At 51.7% G+C, this 18542-nt stretch overlaps 2 protein-coding genes across 8 annotated transcripts in view; both read left to right on the top strand.

Moving 5' to 3' along the window:
* Nucleotides 1–2033, top strand: part of PIK3R5 (phosphoinositide-3-kinase regulatory subunit 5) — a 73452-nt gene extending 71419 nt beyond the window's left edge. For both annotated transcript variants that reach the window (XM_030861429.3, XM_030861428.3), the window contains exon 19: nt 32–2033. In XM_030861429.3, coding sequence (XP_030717289.1) covers nt 32–179 — 148 coding nt within the window. In that variant the 3' untranslated portion in view covers nt 180–2033. The remainder of the gene's footprint in view (nt 1–31) is intronic.
* Nucleotides 2034–13308: 11275 nt separating this feature from the next.
* PIK3R6 (phosphoinositide-3-kinase regulatory subunit 6) overlaps nt 13309–18542 on the top strand; it is a 46254-nt gene continuing 41020 nt past the window's right edge. For 5 of the 6 annotated variants that reach the window (XM_060290611.1, XM_060290614.1, XM_060290610.1 and 2 more), the window contains exon 1: nt 13309–13340. The gene's annotated coding sequence lies outside the window, so the exon portion shown is untranslated. The remainder of the gene's footprint in view (nt 13341–18542) is intronic. The other variant, XM_060290612.1, reaches the window with a different exon arrangement.

Below are 18542 nucleotides of genomic sequence, written 5' to 3'. Positions count from 1 at the left end.
GGCCTGCCCTGACACCTGCCCTGCCCCACAGGTGTGAGGTCTCCCCCTGCTACAAGCCGGAGACGAGCAGCCTCTGCCCCCCACCCCAGAGGCCCTCCTACCTGCAGGCGCAGACGGCACCCGACCTCTGCTCCCTGCTCTGTCTGCCCATCATGACTTTCAGTGGAGCTCTGCCCTAGCGGCCCGGCACCGGCCTGGACAGCGAGCCCGGGGGCAGCCTCCTCGGAGCCCCTCCCTCTTGGAGGGCCTCGCTCCCCGTGGAGAACTGGACGACCCTGTGCTGGGTCAGGGTCCCGCTGTGGGCCCTGCAGCAGGCAGGGGGCAGGGGTTAGGGGGTTGGTGGCGCCTCCGGGCTCTGTCTGGGAAAGAAACAGGCATTAGGGGGAGGGGCCTGGCCCTGCAGCCCCTCAGATCCCTCAGGTAGAAAGGAGAAGGATGGGCGGGCCTGGCCTCTAGTGTGGTCTAGGATCCTTTCTAGAAGAAGGATCTGAGGCTCTGGTGCTCTGGGGTGTGGTTTAGGCCTCCTCCCCCAACCCTTGGCCAGGCCCACCCCTTACTTTGTCAGGGACTTGGGGAGCCCTTGGAGTCTGGGATTTCAGTCCCCCTACTCAGGGGTTCAGGTGGTAGAAACGCAGATGCGACTCTTCTGACCTCAGTGCCGTCGCCCCCATCCCACGCCCCTGTCTCTCTCTCTCTCTCTCTCTCTCTCTCTCTCACACACACACACACACACACACACACACACACACACACACACACACACACACCCTTTCTCTCTCTCTGGAGCCTCTTTCTGGATCGAGATCCCTGGGAGACAGGACGAGCTTAGATTCAGGGGCGGCTCAGTTACCTTCTAGCTAAATGACCAGAAGGAAGTGAATTAGCTTCTGCGAGTGTCCCTTTCCTGAGCACTAAGATGGGGGGATATAAGACCTCCTTAAAAGGCTGAGACAAAATTGTCTGCAAAGCACCTGGCTCAGCCGCAGGCTCATAGCAGGTCCTCAGTAAAGGTCAGCGGCGTCGCCCCTTCAGCCCTGACTCACCTGTCGGGCGCGGGCTGGGGAGGGGATGCTCTCGCTGCTCTCGCGATGCTCTTCATTCCCTCCTTTCCAATTCACCGATGGGGCGGGACCCAGACCGAGGGGGTAAGGAGCCCTCAGTTCTACCCTCTGAAGGAGGAATTGCCTTCACCAGGGTGAGAGGAGGGTTGCACACGAGCCTTCACCTCCTCGTCTCCCAGGTTGGCCCCTGTGCCCCACTTCCCACCTCACTCCATTGTGTGGGAAATCTTCCAGCCCCACAGTTCACTGGCACCATTGTGCCTGGGCAAGTTCCCAGAGGAGTAGAGGATGGACAGCTGAGGGGAAGACGGCTGATACAACGTGAGAGCCCAAAGTTTTAACTACGGGGTTGCAGTGGTTTGAGAAGCTGGAAGCTGATGTGGGCTAGGATGGTAGGCGGAGGGCGGGCCCGGGCCCGGGATTTGGACTCGTAGAGGTGGAGAAAGTAACCACGGAAGCGAGACAATTGTATTCCGCACAGAACCCCTCCTTCCCGTCCTGCTCCGGCTTCATCTGCTCTGAAGGTTCTGGGCTTCCAGGAGCCCACGAAAGCCCAGCCCAGAGTACTCAGGACCTGAGAGAAGTGGACAGAGCGTCTCTGACCACATATGGTCGCCCGTCTGCTGTCAAGGCCATCTGTCCTTGCTTCAGGCGCCAGACAGTGGCTGGCAGTATACCTTCAATATTTTTTGTTGTGTGAGCTGGTTGTCTGACAGCTGTTCAAGAATAGACGAGTGGAATTTAATATTATTGTCAAATAAAACTTGATGCCTCTTGGATTTAATGACTTACGGTTATTTTCCCGCTAGCTGGCTAGTTCACGTCAATCACTTCACATAGAGTGGAAATAAGATTCTTGGGGGGTTGTTTTTATCTTTTTGTAATTTTCCTCTCCATCAAAAATACACTTGTGCCGAAATTTTCTGCGTAAGCCTCATCGTGCTGCCGAGAGGAAGGGAAGTGAGATCCTTGCTGACCCTCTGGACCTGGGGCTGTTATTAGACTTGGCTCACAGGTAGGGAGAGGAAAGGAGGCGAAGGGATGGTGGAGGACACCTGTGACCTGGGAGAAGTAGGGAAGCACCAGGCTTCCAGCACAACCACGTGGGACGGGGGAAGAAGGAACCGTGAGAGACTTCAGCTCTGTATCAGCTGGCTGTTGCAAACAGGAAAGCACACCTAATGCTCGATGGACTACAGCTGTGATCATTTAGTCTTGCTCGTACATCTACAGGACATCTGGGGATCCAGGTGGCGCTCAGAGTGGCTTGGCTCCAAGCTGCAGGTTAGGTTCAGGTCTGCTCTGTGGGTTCCTCGGGTACCGTGGGTCAGCATGTTAGCATAGGAGGGGTAGGCAGAGACATGTGGTGCCTCCTAGGGCCTGAGCCTGGAACTGGCACAGTATCTCTTCTGCCAACATTCAGCTGGCCAAAATCGATGAAGGACATCAGCCCACAGAGTCAATAAGCTCAGGAAACGTCACACAAGAGAAAAATAAAACTGCATGAGAAGAGCACTGCACCTCTGATACTCTTTCCAAAACCCTGTGACCCAAGACTAATAATGAGGAAAATGCCAGACAAACCCAGATTTGGGGACATTCTACAGGATAATCTGACCAGTACTCTCTCCAGTGTCATGAAATACAAGGAAGGACTGAAAAATTCACAGACTGAAGGAGACCGAGGAAACCTGAAAACTAAGTGCAATGTGGGATCCTGAAACAGCAAGAGAATCTTAATGGAAAAACGACTGAATTCCCAATGAAGTCTGGAGTTTAGTTTAAACACACACACACACACACACACACACACACACACACACACACACACACACACACACACAGAGGTACCTCCTTGTCAAACTTCTGAGGGAAGAAAGGTAATGAGAAAATCTTAAAGACAGCCAGAGGAAAAAAATAGACTTAATCTTCAAAGGAGCAACAACTAAACTGAGAGCTCCCTTCTCTACGGAAACAGTGGAAGCCAGGATACAATGAAATGACATAGTTAAAGTGCTGAAAAGAAAAAAAACAGAACCTGTCAACTTAGAATTCTATACCTACAATTGTTCAATGATTTTTTAAAAATTATACACTGCTCACAAGAGAAATGCTTTGAATGTAAGAACACAGAAAGGCTGAAAGCAAAAGGATGGAAAGGATAACACCGTGTACACGTGTCCCCAAAAGATGGTGGTGTTACACCAATATCAGACAAATATTTTAATGTCAGAAGCATTACAGAAGATGAAGAGGGACATTTTATACATTTAAACTATAAAGCAAAAATTGACAGAATTAACATCACAACCATAGTGAAGGACTTGAACACATTTCTCTCAGTAGCTGATAGAACAAATAGACAAAAAAAAAAAAAATCAGTAGAGTTATAGAAGATCTGGACAACACAATTAACAAATTTGATCTCATTGAAATAGAACACTGTGCTCAACAACAATAGAATTCACATTGTTTTCAAGTACGAGTAGAATATCAAATTTCAAATGATTGAAACCAAACTGAGTATATTCCCTGACTACATTGAAATTAAACTATCAATAAGGTAAATTTTACTAGAAAATCCCAACTGCTTGTAAATCAGGCACTACATCTCTAAATAATCCAGGGGTCAAGAAAGAAAGAAAAGTGGAAACTAGAAAATATATTGAAGTGGTTAATAATGAGTATATGTTTTTGAAACTCTCAGGATGCTTAAGCAATATTAGGAGAAAATTTATTGCCATAAAAAAGCATATCTGGGGCTTCCCCGGTGGCGCAGTGGTTGAGAGTCCACCTGCTGATGCAGGGGACACGGGTTTGTGCCCCGGTCCGGGAAGATCCCACATGCCGCGGAGCGGCTGGGCCCGTGAGCCATGGCCACTGAGCCTGCGCATCCGGAGCCTGTGCTCCGCAACGGGAGAGGCCACAACGGTGAGAGGCCTGAACACTGCCAAAAAAAAAAAAAAAAAAGTATGTCTTATAATAGAGCAAAAGCTAAAAATCAGTTATTTACATCTCAGAAAGCTAGAGAAAGAATAGTAGATCAATCCTAAAGAAAGTAGAAGGAAGGAAATAAGTGTAATAGCAGAAATCTATGAATTAGAAAACCAACATACTAATTGAAAACCCCCTAACAAGACTGATGAGAGAGAGAACAAATTATCAATATCATGAATGAAAAAGAAGACATCTCTACAGATCCTATACACACTCAAAGGGTAATAAAGGGATATTATAGATTTACCAATACATTTGGTAATTTGGATAAGACGGAGAAATTTCTCAAAAATACAGTTTGCCTATCTGACAGAAGAAATGGATATCCCAAATAGGCTAATAGAATTAAAGACATTGAAACCATTATTTTCTTAAGTAGACTGGCAGCCAGTCATCTCTTTACTGTCTCCATAGTTACAGATTTTCCGGAATATCATAGAGCTGGAGCCATACAGTGTGTAGCTTTTTCAGATTGGCTTCTTTCACTTAGCAATACGCACTGAAGATTCCTCCACGTCTTCGTGGTCTCATAGCTCATTTCTTTTTGTTTGCCGAATGTTTCATTTTATCGATGTACCACAGTTGGTTTATTCGTTCACCTACTGAAGGACATCTTGGTTGATACCATTTTTTGGCAATTCTGAATAAAACTGCTGTAAACATTGGTGTGCTGGTTTTTGTTCGGACGTACGTACGTTTTCAACTCATTTGGGTAAATACCAAGGAGCACAATTGCTTGATCGTATGGTACAAATATATTTAGGTTTTTCTGTTTTGTTTTGTTTTCTAAATGCCAAACTGTCTTCCAATGTGGCTGGGCCCTTTTTTCATTCTCACCAGCAATGAATGAGCGTTCCTGTAGCTCCACATCCTTAGTAGCATTAGGTATTGTCAGTGCTATGGGTTTTATCTACTCTAATGGGTGTGTAGTGATATCTCATTGTGTTTTTTTTTTTTTGCGGTACGCGGGCCTCTCACTGCTGTGGCCTCTCCCGTTGCAGAGCACAGGCTCCGGACACGCAGGCTCAGAGGCCATGGCTCACGGGCCCAGCCGCTCCGTGGCATGTGGGATCCTCCCGGACCGGGGCACAAACCCGCGTCCCCTGCATCGGAAGGCGGACTCTCGACCACTGCGCCACCAGGGAAGCCCCTCATTGTTGTTTTAGCTTGCAGTCCCCTAAAGACTATGATGTTGAGCGTCTTTTCATGTGTTTATTTGCCATATGTATATTTTCTTTGGTGAGGTGTCTGTTCAGATCTCTTGCCCTTTTTTTCTTTTTAACATCTTTATTGGAGTATAATTGCTTTCAACGGTGTGGTTTTGCCTATGTTTTAATTGAGTTGTTTCCTTATTGTTGAATTTTAAGAGTTTTTTATATATTTTGGATACCAGTCCTTTATTGGATATGCGTTTTGCGAATATTTTCTGCCAATCTATGGCTTGTGTTTCCATTCTCTTAACAGTGCCTTTTGCGGAGCAGATGGTCTTAATTTTAACGAGGTCCGATTTGTCAACTTGGCAACTTGCTCTGGGGCCCAGGCCATAGTGGTCTGGTACCCTCCTCAGACTTCCTCCTATGGTCCCTGACATCCGAGTCACGCCTCCTCCAGAGGGACGGCTCTCCCACAACCCCTGTGTCAAGGAACGCGTAGAGCCGCCTCAGTCTGCTCAAAGCAGAGGCATCAGAGAGTTTTCCAGCCCCTGCAGCTTCACCCACACGGGAGACATGTGTGGACCTGGACGGCTTGGCACCTGCCCTGGGGCTTCAGACTTCCCTTCCCCCACTGTCACGCCCACCCCACCCTCACGCACTGGGAGGATGGCCGCTGCCCTGGGAAGAGGGATTCTTGGTTTTCTTGGGGAAGAAGCTACTCCCTCCTTTACCCAAGTCTCCGAATCCCTCTTTTCACTCCCCTAACCCTAACCAGCAAATCAGGGTAAAGGGAGCCGGTTCCCCTGGGAAGGAGTGCCCACCCCATCCCCCTGGAGCAAAGACAGGCAGCTGGCAGGCCATCCCCATCTGTGCTCTTTATTTCTCTCTGTCCCGGGCACCAGGCACACCTGTGTCCTGGGCCAGTCCACAGCCCCCAGGATCTCAGTCAGCTTGGGCTGCTATAACAAAATACCATAGAGTGGGTGGTTTAAACAACAGACATTTACTTCTCATAATTCTGGAGGCTGGGAAGTCCAGGGTCAAGGTGCTGCCAGGTTTAGTGAGAGCTCTCTTCCTGGGGTGCAGGCAGCCGTCTCTCACTGTGTCTTCACAAGGTGGAGAGAGGAAGCTCTGGTGTCTCTTCCTCTTCTTATAAAGACGCTAATCCCATCATGGGGTCCCCACCCTCAGGACCTCATCTAAACCTAATTACCTCCCAGAGGTCCCACCTCTTAACACCATCACATTGGGGGTTCAACATACGAATCTGGGGAGGACACAGACATTTAGTCCATAATACCTGGCAATTCTGAGCATGTGGTCCCTGGAGAGGCGGCTGTGGTCACGGCAGCCACACGCGTGTGCCCCTCTCTGCACAGGGCGAGTGGGAAGAAACAGGACCCATTCAGGGAATCTCAGAAATTTAGAGCTGGAGGCCAAGCCTCGGAGTCACTGCAGCCTGACCAGGTAATCTCCCCTGAACATCAAGGTAGCACAAACCGAGATACTAGCAAACGCTTACCGTGCACGGGCCCAGCGCTGTCCACGTGCTTTACGTGCTTATGTCATCTCACTGATGCTTCCCGACGTCACCACTGTTACCGACCAGGGTTCCTGGACTCTTTAATCAATAGAAATTGATGAGAGGCCAGAGGAGGAATTCAGGCGAGTCTTTACTGGGACTCGTGCTGCAGCAGAAGGGAGCGAAAACAAGCAACAGGTGCCCTTGCTCGCTCCCTGAGGTGGGGCGAGCTGGTCCCTTAAATGGGGTGAGGGGGGCTTGGGCCGGAGCGGTGGCTCAGGTGGTCTGCCCACCGCTTTGGTGGTGCCGTGTGCAGGGATCACGTGCAGGACCCTGCTTTTCCTCCCCGCCCCTCAGAAGCGGCAGTTGGGTTTTGACCTTTTTGTATCTTCTTGTTCATAATTTGCCCAAACTGCGCATGCGTGCAGGTATTTTTAGTCCCTTTTGGTTTCTTTGTATTCTGTTGCTGGAAGAGACATTTGTCCAGGTGGAAGCCCTGCAGTAGCGGGTCCGAGGTCCCAGCCTGCCTCATCATGAGGTAGGTACTATTGTGCCCCATTTTACAGATGGGGAAACTGAGACGGAGAAGCTAAGGAACTTGCCCAAGGTCACAGAGACAGTGAAAAGGGGAAGTCAGGACTCAGCCAGGCACCAGAGTCCCTGCTCTTAAGCTCTGCTGCTCCCTCAATCCCCTCATGTGAGCTGTGGGGAAACTGAGGCCCAGAAAAGTAAAGTTCACACAGATCTGAGGGGGATGGCTTCATCCTAATGGAATTCCAGAGGAGCCCTGCTGGTTTCACAGCTACCCTCTTCACACTCCCTGGGGATGGTGGTGGGGCAGGGTGTGGAGAAGTGGAAGTGGGTGGGGGCGGTGAGGGAGGAGAGTAAAGGGTTGGCGGGGCTCCAGGCGAGTCTGTGTGGCCACTGCTGGGGGGCGGGGCAGGGGAGTCAGGAAGGAAGCCCTTGTGAATGAATGTCGCTTTAGCCCCCAAAGCTGGCCCTGACCCCAAAAGGGTCCCCTGAGACATCGGGAGAGAGGAAAGTGTGGGGAGGGAAGGGAGCAGAGCAGCCTTCCCCACGCCCAACCCCTCCCCCACCAAGGAAAGGGACCTCTCTGAGCAAAACTGTAGCCGCAGGTCTACAGAAGCAGGACTGCCTGGGAAAGAAGCCGGAGAAAGCTAGGAAGGCTTTGCAAACACACTCTCCAATCCCTTGGGTTACAGATGGGCACACTGAGACCCAGAGAGGAGGGGACGGAGCAGAGGCAGCTAGGACCAGAGCCCGGCCAGGACGCTCTGTCTCCTGCCCCAGTGCGTGTGCACGCAGGTGCACAGGCCAGGCAATTTGCCCAGGTAATAAAGGATTGGGCTCTTCGGGTTTTCTCACTGACGTTCTGCTGGATCCTCAGCCTTCGAGGTGCGAATTTTATGCCGACAAGCGCCTCCAGCTCTTCCTCCACACTCTGTGAAGCTTGCAGACCTGCCCTGGAGGAACCTGCCTTATTAGGAAGGTAAAGGGGGGGCGGTGCGAGGGTGCCGGGGCAGGGAAGGATGGTCTCCAGGCTGACCTGAGAACAGGGTGAGTAAGAGTATTCCAGGCCCTGCCCTCCAGGGCAGCCCCAGGTTCTCTCTGCCCTTGACCCCATTTCAGAGGGGCCTGAGCAGCTTGGAGGGGGCACAGGTGCAGAGGGAGGCCTGGGCAGAGAAGTTTTCCTCACCAACTCGAAGGATGGCTTGTGCAAGAAGGAATGGTCTGGGTTTCTCTGTATCTTTCCCGTCTTGGTCCATGTAAATGTGTTACTAGTCCAGAAAATACGGACATTTAAATTTAAGAAAGAATGTGGTTGGTCCTTAGGTACTGATAATGATTTCCAAGAAAGCAAGCAAGCTGAAAAACAATTTGTATAAATCACCCCAAGCTATGGACAATGGTGGTCACTGGGAGAGGAGGGAAAAGAAACTGGGAAGGGGGAGGAGGATTGCCTTTTTTTTTTTTTTGCGGTACGTGGGCCTCTCACTGTTCTGGCCTCTCCCACTGCAGAACACAGGCTCTGGACGCGCAGGCTCAGCGGCCATGGCTCATGGGCCCAGCCGCTCTGTGGCATATGGGATCTTCCCGGACCGGGGCACGAACCCCCATCCCCTGCATCAGCAGGCGGACTCTCAACCACTGCGCCACCAGGGAAGCCCTGCTTTTTTTATTCTGTATACTGCTATATAATGTTTGTTATTACAATGAAAATGTATTTTTGAATTGCTTGAGCAATTTCTTAAACACGAAAATTTAAAAAAATGTTGCCAGCATTTAAAATCAAAATTCCTTCTCCCCCCAAAATAAGAGTGGCTGAAAGGTGAGGGAATGGATAAAAACATAAATCAGCTTCCTACACATGTCACCCCATTAGCCCTAACTCTGCGCTCTCTCACACAACCAACAAAACCACACTGCTGGAAGTAAAGGGTGGAGAATCCCCGATACGCGTACTGTTCCTCGGCAGACAGTACTAGTTGCTAACAAGGTCCCAGGTGATACCGATCCTCCTGGTCCAGGAACCATACTTGGCGAAACGCTGGTTTAGGGCATGATGTTGTTCTGCTGCCCTGGAGGGAATTCACTAGAAGCAGAGGTGCCCACCAGGTGAGTGCCAGCCTTGCCACTGCCTTGGTCTCCCTGCAGTAGAGTTGAGAGCCAAGGAACACAGGCCAGGCTTCAGGCTGGCTCAGCCTGCAGGTCCTCCCTGTGGTCCTACAATGAACTCGCTGGACTAGGTGTTTCCTGGTTCAAGTCCCAGCACCTGCCAGTTATACGAGCCTTTAAACTCAAGTTTACCCATCTCCATAATTGTCCTAACTCTTGAAGTGATTGTATAGATAAAGTAAAATGTGTTTCTATAACAGCTATTTTCTGGTTTATTACCTCTCACTGCTTTCTAAGGATGGGTCCTACCAACCAGAGAACCATTTGTTTTTTGGTTGTTGTTAATGAGTTCGGGGTATAAAAACTGGCAGGCAAGGATTAGAATGGAGTTGAGGTGCTCTGAATGCACTTCAAGAGTCCTTTGATGTGTTTGTGAAAAAATCTGGGTGGGAGGAGCCAGGAGTTAGTGAGTTGGGGTCACGGGGAGAAAAGAGAAAGGAAAAAAAAAAAAACACTCTACCAGTCCAACGGCATGGCCTGGAGGAAGGCGTCCGGACAACGGAAGATTTTTAAATAGCTTAAGAGATGAGTGATATCCACTTCTTCTCCATCCTCCTAATGTAACCGTCAGTAAAATCTACATTGCTTATTAGGATTTTCTGAGAGCGAACTCCTTAGAAAACTCAGAGATGATGAATTCTGCATCGGCTTCTGAATGATCCCAGAGGGGACCCCTGCAGAAGATGGGGCTGGAGCAACGCACAGGTGGCCCTGGGTTTCCCGTATCCAAAACAAATAATTCTTCCCTGACTCCAATACCCTGGCCCTCTAGAGTGCCCTGATCACAGCACTCATCTCCCTACCACCACAGTTACAAGAGGATTTCATTTGTTTTAATTTGTTTAAAAATTTAAAGTTTCGCTTGTTTAAACCTCTCAGCGGCTTAGTAATAGACAGGGAAATAAGTAAGACATATCTTTCTGAATAAAGGGGACTGGAAAGAGGGATGAGGATGGAACAGAAGCAGTGGATTGTCTGCAGGAAAGATAAGCGACGTGGCAGCTCCGAGGTGAATTAGTGAACAGACTCCAAACGCCCAGGCTGGGGTAGAGGAACCTGGGAAGCTATCACAGCTCTGCCCCAAGGGGCCATAGATGTCGAGCCTCTGCTTCTGTGTCTTGGGCGTTGGTCACCCCAGAGTGGCTTTTCAACCATTAGCTAACCAGGTGATCTAGGAACCGGAGCAGTACGTGCAGGGAACCCTAACCCTCTCGAGTCTGATGCTTACGGATCATGTGGTCTTGTTGGGGGAAAGGGCTGTTGCTGAGAGATCGGTGCAGATGGGAAACTTGGCAACAGACGGCCTGAAAAGCCCAGATTAAACAAACACGAAGAGCATCTGGAGGGATACGGCGTCACTGGGAACAATCAGAGGGGCAACGCCACCCCCTCGGTGATGGTAGGCGTGGTGCGCTGGGGGCAGGTGTGGGGCCTTGGTCTTTCCTCCGTCCACCTCCTTCACTTTCTGTCTCCTGGCTGGCTGTCAGCTGCGTGCCCACAAAATGAGGGTACCTCAGCTCCTCCTTGCAGGGCCCAGCTCCCAGGCTGTCCGCGGTCACCAAGCAGCTCCTTCCGTGGCTACCACACCCACGGTAGTTGCAGAGACATCAGCCGATGATAAGAGGAGCAGGGCAGCCACAAGAGGCTGACATCAACTTGTGATTTCCGACTCAGGCCAAAGCTGATAAGGAGAAGGGGCCACCCGTGATGGCCACACTGCTGGCTGCTGCTGAGTCCTGAACCTGCAGGGGCTGAGTTCTTGGTCCTGCATCCTGTCCTGGACTTATTCACTCCACTCATTCATTCCCTCATTCATTCGTTCATCCATTCATCCCTTTGTTTTATTTACTGAGCCAGACTGTCTCTTAACATTCTCTTATCCTGTGATGGATAGAATAATGAATAAGACCTAGCCTCTGCTTTCTCAGAACTCACAGGGGGAGGGAGGCGGCAGACGTGTGACCTAAGGTTACAAAGATGCAAGATAAAATGTGAGTTCAGTCACGTGAGTGGGACCGAAAAGAAGTAGCCATGAGAGGGAAGCTGAGCTCTAGAGCAAATGGTTCAAATTTCTGGACTTCTTTCTTTTTTTCAAATGGCCTCTTCTACAAAAGAAAGGGATGGAACAGAGCCCACTCGGCCCCTGCAGAGAAAGGTCAGTGGCTTCTCCTTTGGTTGCAAAGGAGAAACCCAAGTGACAGAAACCCGGTGCAAACAGTCTTAATCGAAAAGGAGGGAGCATTTATTGGATCACATAGTTGAACAATTAAGAGAAGATCTAGACATCAGGGTTTCAGGCACAGCTGAATCCAGGCATTCATGCTGTCTGCAATCTGCCTCTCTCCAGAGCCATTTAGGCATTAGGCCATATCGGATGACAGCATAGAGTGTGTGAGTTTTTCAAAGGTCTAGAAATGTGTTGGAGATTCCCCAAAATATTGCTTGGCTTCAAAATATGGGAAAAAGAAAGAATATGACAGGGGCTTCCCTGGTGGCGCAGTGGTTGAGAGTCCACCTGCCAATGCAGGGGACACGGGTTCGTGCCCTGGTCCGGGAAGATCCCACATGCCGCGGAGCGGCTGCGCCTGTGAGCCATGGCCGCTGAGCCTGCGCGTCCGGAGCCTGTGCTCCACAACGGGAGAGGCCACAGCAGCGAGAGGCCCGCGTATCACAAAAAAAATTAAAAAAAGAAAGAATATGACAAACTAGCAAACATGTCACCGTGGAGGTGATCTGCTCCCCAGCACTGCTCTCTCCTAATCATCAAGGTCAGCAGATGCTTTTTGGTGTTCATCCGTGTCCTGTCTGCAGTCTTGGACACCGTTGACCATCAAGTCCTTGACACTGTCCCACCCCCAGCTTCCATGGTACTCCACTTTTCCTCCTGACCTGTTTTTGCCTCTTCTGTACCAAAGGAAGGATGGTTAGGAGTGAGCCAGGAGAAGGGTTGGGAAGAGAATCCCAACTTCACTGCACATGCGAAGGCCTGGAGGTGGGAGACGGCCTGGATCATTAAGGAACTGCAGTCGTTCTGGAAGGCGTCAGAGCAAGGGGATAAAGCCTGAGGTTGGGGGTCAAGGAAGGACCAGATCAAGAAGGGCCTTGCAAGTCATGCTAAGGAATTTGGCCATTCTCTTGAAGGTAATAGGGAGCTATTGAAGGTTGTAACAAGGTGTAACGCGATCAGATTTGTGTTTCACTATCAGAAAGAGACCTTTGGCTATGAGGCGGAGGAGGCAGGGAGACATCAGGCAGTTGTAATAATTTAGGAGAAAAACAGTGGTGACCTCATGACCACCATGGGGGATGGGAAAAAAAATGGGACAGTTCATGAGACAGTGACAAGACTTGGTGCTGTTTAGGTGTAACAGTTGAGGGAGGGGGAGATGTGAAGAATGACACCCAGGTTTCTGATTCTGAGATGAGCAGCAGAGAGGTGGGTTTAGAAGGTGAAATGAGGAACTGGCTTTGCACCTGTTGAGTCGGAAGAACTTGGGCCATCTGGCTGATGGTGTCGGGGGTGGGGGTGTGGTTCTTGGTGTGTCTGGAGCTCGAGAAAGAAGTCAGGGCTCCCTGCATTGCTGCCCAGGCAGCACCAGCGGGGGGCCCACGGAGGTACCACTGTCCCACCCAGTCAGAATAAAGAACCTCCAGTGGCCAGTGGCTGACCACAGACACTTCTCTAGAAAGCAACGTCGCAGCAGGATGTGCTCTGGGAGGAGCTTTGAGGGCCATGGGGAAGGGGAAGGAAGAGGAGGGGACAGAGCCAGGCCTGTGCGACACTGGGCTTTTCTCTGCAGGTCTGGAGGCTGCAGACACCGGTCAGGGCTCGTCTAAGACATCAGGTGGTCCCGGGCTGGAGGCCTCCCTGGGCAGGACTGTGGACAGCCGAGCTGCAGCTGAGCCAAGGTAGGTGCTGGCTGGGGGTGGGGTCTCCAGGGAGGGAGCCGGGAGAGGCAGACCTGAGCAGAGCAGATCGAGGGTCCGGGAGGAGGGATGCTGGAAGGGGAGCCCGTGAGGGGCAAGACACCCCTGGAGCTTGTGAATACACGCCCAGCCTTTCTGAGACGGGTTGCCCAGATGTGGTGGCTACTATGACCATTCTGCCAAGTTAAGATTATCCAACCTGGGCTGTCCAGTGGTTAGGACTCCGCACTTCCGATGCAAGCGGCACGGGTTCGATCCCAGGTGAGGGAACTAAGATCCCACATGCCTCAAGGTGCGGCCAAAAAAAAATTAGAAAAAGATTATTCAATCCATCTTCACAAGAAGAAAGGACGCAGGACCCTGTGAGAAGACCCCCTCCTTTCTTCTCCAAATCCTGTAAATGCCAGTAATAACAGGACTAATTATTGACGCCTGGTGCTATAGGATACATTCATTAGCCCATTGGATTCTCACGGGCAATTGGAGGAAGGCTGGGTATGTTTATAATGCCCGTTTATAGGTCAGGAGACTGAGGCAACTTACTTGCCAAAGTGCAGAGCGGGTAAGCAAGGCACAGGGCTCAGAAAGAATCTTCCGGGTCCCCATCGGTGCCCCTCCTGGGACATCATCTGTCCACCTCTGTCCCGGATCTTGGCCATTCTCTACACACACACACACACACACACACACACACACACACACACACACTCACACACACACACACTCACACACACACGGATCCAGCATCTTCTACGTGTGCAGCCGTCACCAAAGTCCAACCAGAGCCGTGTCTCCATCCTTGAGAAGCTGCCCGGCTGGTGTGGGGTTGAGACATGGCTGTGAGTGACTAACACAGACAGTAACAGGCGCCGGGGCCGCTGGCGAGGCGAGGTGTGCGCGCAGGTGGAGAGAGCCCCGCAGGTGTGGGGTCAGGGAGGGCTCCGCGCAAACCCTGGGTCTTGAGGGAGACAGAGGGCTTGTGGGCAGAGATGGAGCAGCGGGCGTCCCAGTGAGGGGGGCGAAGTGTGCAAACCCAGAGTAGGAGAGCGGGTGTGAACAGCGAGAAAGAAAAGCTAGAGACTCAGTGTGGCTGCTAACGTGGGGTTTGTGGAGAACTTAGCAGCGTGGGCCTGGCCTGTTTCTTTATTTAGCTCTAAGTAAGTGGCTTTTGAATGTCATCTCTTTGAGTCCTCACAGTAATCTTATGAGGTAGGTGCTAATATTAGGTCTCCTTTAAAGATAGGGAAACTGAGGCACAAGGGCTCTAAGCAACATGTTGCCATAGCAACAGAGAGGCTTGGAACCCGGGCAGTCCAGCGCCAAATGCTACCCGCCCGGCCACTCTGCCACTTTCCTCTGTCACCTCCTCGGCTCTCATGGTGGATGTGAACACCAGGCTGGCTCGTGGCTTCCTGGTCTGCATCCAGGCCCTGTCACATTCCTCCCAGGCTCCCCCCGCCCACCCCCCCACCCCCAGGAACAATGCTCTCCTCCTCCCCCCTCGACCAGCCCTCTCGCATCCAGGTGTTTCCTTCCCAGCCAGAGGCAGACTCAGCGAGGAAGTGGGCCTGCCCGGTCCTCAGGGGACAGCTGGGGAGCAGGGCCCTCGGGAATCTGGAAAGCCCAGCGGGCCTCGTGGGATGAGGGTCGACAGGGGCGCCCTCAGAACCCCAAGCTCTGCATTTCCACCCCCCACTAATCACAGGCTCTAAACCAAAGAGCTGGGTGTGTCGTCTGGCAAGTCTGTCTCTACAGAGAGAAGAACTCAGAGTCCTGGAAATGGCATCTGACCCAATACCCTGGGGGCGGCCGGCTGGCAACGCGTGTGGGAGGAGAGGGGAGTGGTTCGGTGGTGGGGGGGTCCCTTCTCTCTGTGCCAGGGCGGTGGGCGCAGGACAGGAGGGAGGCGGGAAGGAGGACCCAGATGGTCCTGGGAAACTCCGTGTCTTTCTTCCCAAGGGGTGGCTTCTCCTGTCTGAAGAGTCTGGCCCGGGACCCAGCCATGGGGCAGGCAGGGGATCTTCCGAAGCTGGGATCTTCACGGCCAGACACTGACCCGGAGCCAGGCCTCCTCAGTCCTGCTCTCTGCAGCCCTTCCTCCAGCAGGGAAGTCTTTCCCATGATCTCTTGCACAGAGAGAATGGGCAGCCGCAGCTGCGAACAGGGCCCCCGTCTGCTTCTTCCTGCTGCGTGTCACAGAACCGCCTCTGTGGCTCTGTGGCTGGTCCTGTGGCCCATTTTATCCCAAGGCAGTGAACGGCCATGTGTTCGCACCCGCCCTGAGGACCGTTCATTGCTAATGTTCTGTGTTTAAGGAGGAACGTCCTCTGAATCCCAATTCATTCATTCACTCGTTCATTCTTTGTTTCTGGTCTCGCCCCTCTGCTGGAAAGGGTCTAAGATTTTACCCTCCTTGTGACTCACAGGTTAGCGTACCACAATTTTAGGGATGCTGGCAGAAAACACGAGATTCGAGAGTCACAGACCCGGGTGTTTATCACTCACGGTGCAACAGGCAGTGTGAGCGTCCTGCCCCCAAGTCCCCTGGGAGAGCGGGGAGGTGGCCCCCAGTGCATGCTGTGCGTCACGGCTGAGCTTAGCCCTGAGCTAAGGAAACCCCCAGTGTTCACCGTGGGCTGCGAGCAAACCTGCCATCTTTGCCCTGGAGGGAGACATCGTCTCTATCATACTGGTCAGCAGAGAAATCCACCCTTGGCCCTGGAGGAGATCCTTGCTGTCTGTTCCAAGGCTGTTCACGATACAAACCTTCTTGAAGAAATGATCTGGAACAAAAGCTCACCAGACAGGCACAAACCCGGGAGGACTGTCTGCCAGCATCCTCCTACTGTCCCCTCGCCGACTGCACCCCAGCTGCACTGTCCCTTGAAAACCCTCGGGCACCTCCCTCCTCGGCGCTTGGGTGGCTGTTCCCTTCGCATGGAACATGTTTCCTGCAGACATTGGCTTGCTCCTTTCCTCCCGCAGGCTTCTACTCAGATGTCACCTCCTTAGGGAGACCTTTTAACATCGCACCCCCGACGCTGGAACCTCGCGATCCCCTTCTCAGCCGTATTCCTATAGCACTTCTCAGCATCTCATATACAACTTAATTATGGAATTTATTGTCTTCCCCCACTCCCACCCTCACTACGTACCCTCAGGGGTGCAACCTTTATGAGAGCAGGTGTTTTTGCCTACTTGATTGCCACATCCCCAGGAACTGGAACAGTGTCTCACACTTAGAAGGGGCTCGAAACATATTCGTTGCGTGAATGAATGAATCCATCCACTTATATGATCTTCAGTTGAAGACCTGGTTCTCCTACCTTGAGTCTGTAGGACAGATAAGGCTCAATCACTATTGAGCAAATGAGACAAGGAACGAATAGCACTGGCCAGGGATGGGGGTGGGGGATGTATGAGAGGCCGCAGTGCCGTGACCGTGGGGCTGCCCCCAGGTGGCTGGGATTCGCCCCTTGGCCGCTTTCCGTGCTGCTCGTACCAGCTGCTGGGAATCTTCCTAACTGGTGGCAGAGGCTGGTGTGTTTCTATCCTGTGATGTCGCATTCTCGCTATGACTGGGGGAACTGGGGGAGGGCAGGGGCTTGGGAGCTGAGCTTGGACGTGCCATTCGCCTGGTTAGCAGCACAAAAGCCACAGTCGGTCATCCGAGACGGAGCCGGGGACCAATGCCCCGCACAAGTGGCAGAGCAGCGTCCTTACCACTGTGTCTGGGACCCCCTTCCCATGGGACCGCTGCCTCTTCACCAGTGTTTTCAGCATCAGTATCATCTCTGTTTCCTGTGCCAGTTGCCGTAGCAACCATGCTGAACAGACTTGATTCCGTTCCCTAGCCTGAGAGCAGCTTGGGGACAGGGACCCTGTCTTGTGTTCGTACAAGTGCTTGACATTCACGATGCAGTGCATCAGGGGCTACGGAGAAGTAGAGAAGTGTACCGTAAATGCTTGTCGAATGACTCACATGGCACCTCGGGGCAACTGCAACGCCCAGCTCACGTCAGGCGTGTCTGCAATTAACTCTCCTCTCTGAGAACTGGAACCTGGGCCACAGTGGACAGTCCCCAGCTTACAATGGTTTGACTTAAGACTTTTCGACTTTACGATGGTGGGAAAGCAGCGTGCATTGAGTAAAAACCGTACTTCAAATTCTGATCTTTTCCCAGGCTAGCGATATGGGGTTCGATATGCTGGGCAGGGCAGCTCCTAGCCAGCCACGTGATCACAGGAATCAACAACTCATACGCTTACAGCCGTTCTGCACCCAGACGATCATTCTATTTTTCACTTTCAGTAGAGTATTCAATCCATTACGTGAGATAGTCAACCGTTGATCATCAAGTAGGCTTTGCGTTAGAAGATTTTGCCCAACTGTAGGCTAATGGAAGGGTTCTGAGCAGGTTTAAGGTAGGCAGGGCCAAGCTGTGATGTGCTGTAAGGGTAGGTGTGTTCAGTGCATTTTCGACTTACAATATTTTCAACATACAATGGGTTTATTGGGGTGTAACCCCGTCACAAATCAAGAAAGATCTATATAGCTTGTGGGTTGCCAGCTTGTCTGCCTCAAAGAGCCCAGCAGGAAGCACGAACAATGCCACAGACCAGCTGACAGTGGTGGATGCAGTAGGAGGGGCGGGTGCCTGGCCCTTCCAGGGGGGCAGCTGCAGTCCAAGCCCACTGATTGCTGCCACGTGGAATTATGGGCCCATTGTTTCCAGATCTTCCAGTTATTCCTTCTAAGTAAAAGTTGAGAATCTTGATTTTTATGTGAAATCTAACTTTTAAATGTGGGCTACAGAGTCAGATTTTCTAGAACCGTGGCTGCTTCTAGGGAAGGAGGACGCTTGCTTTTTCACTGAATAGCATGTGTACCTTCCAGACATTTGCCACGGGCAGAGTTTTTAGTGTGGGCAGTAAATTCTCACAATGTACCAGGCAGAGCAAGTCTCTGGTTCCCCGTGCACATGTTACCAAACACGTTTGGTCTGCCCGAGTCGCAGTAAGTCAAATGCTGAGATGCTGAGGTTTGCAACAGAGAAAGGGTTTATTCGTGAGGCAGCCAATCGAGGAGACGGGAGAACAACTCTCAGATCTGCCTTCCTGACGGCGAGGGGGCGAGGGGTACTTACGAGATAAAGATGAGGCGTGTGGAGCATGGGGAAAGGT

Source organism: Globicephala melas, chromosome 20 (genome assembly GCF_963455315.2).
Source record: "Globicephala melas chromosome 20, mGloMel1.2, whole genome shotgun sequence".
Lineage (NCBI taxonomy): Eukaryota > Metazoa > Chordata > Mammalia > Artiodactyla > Delphinidae > Globicephala > Globicephala melas.
This window is presented reverse-complemented; position numbering and strand designations above follow the sequence as displayed.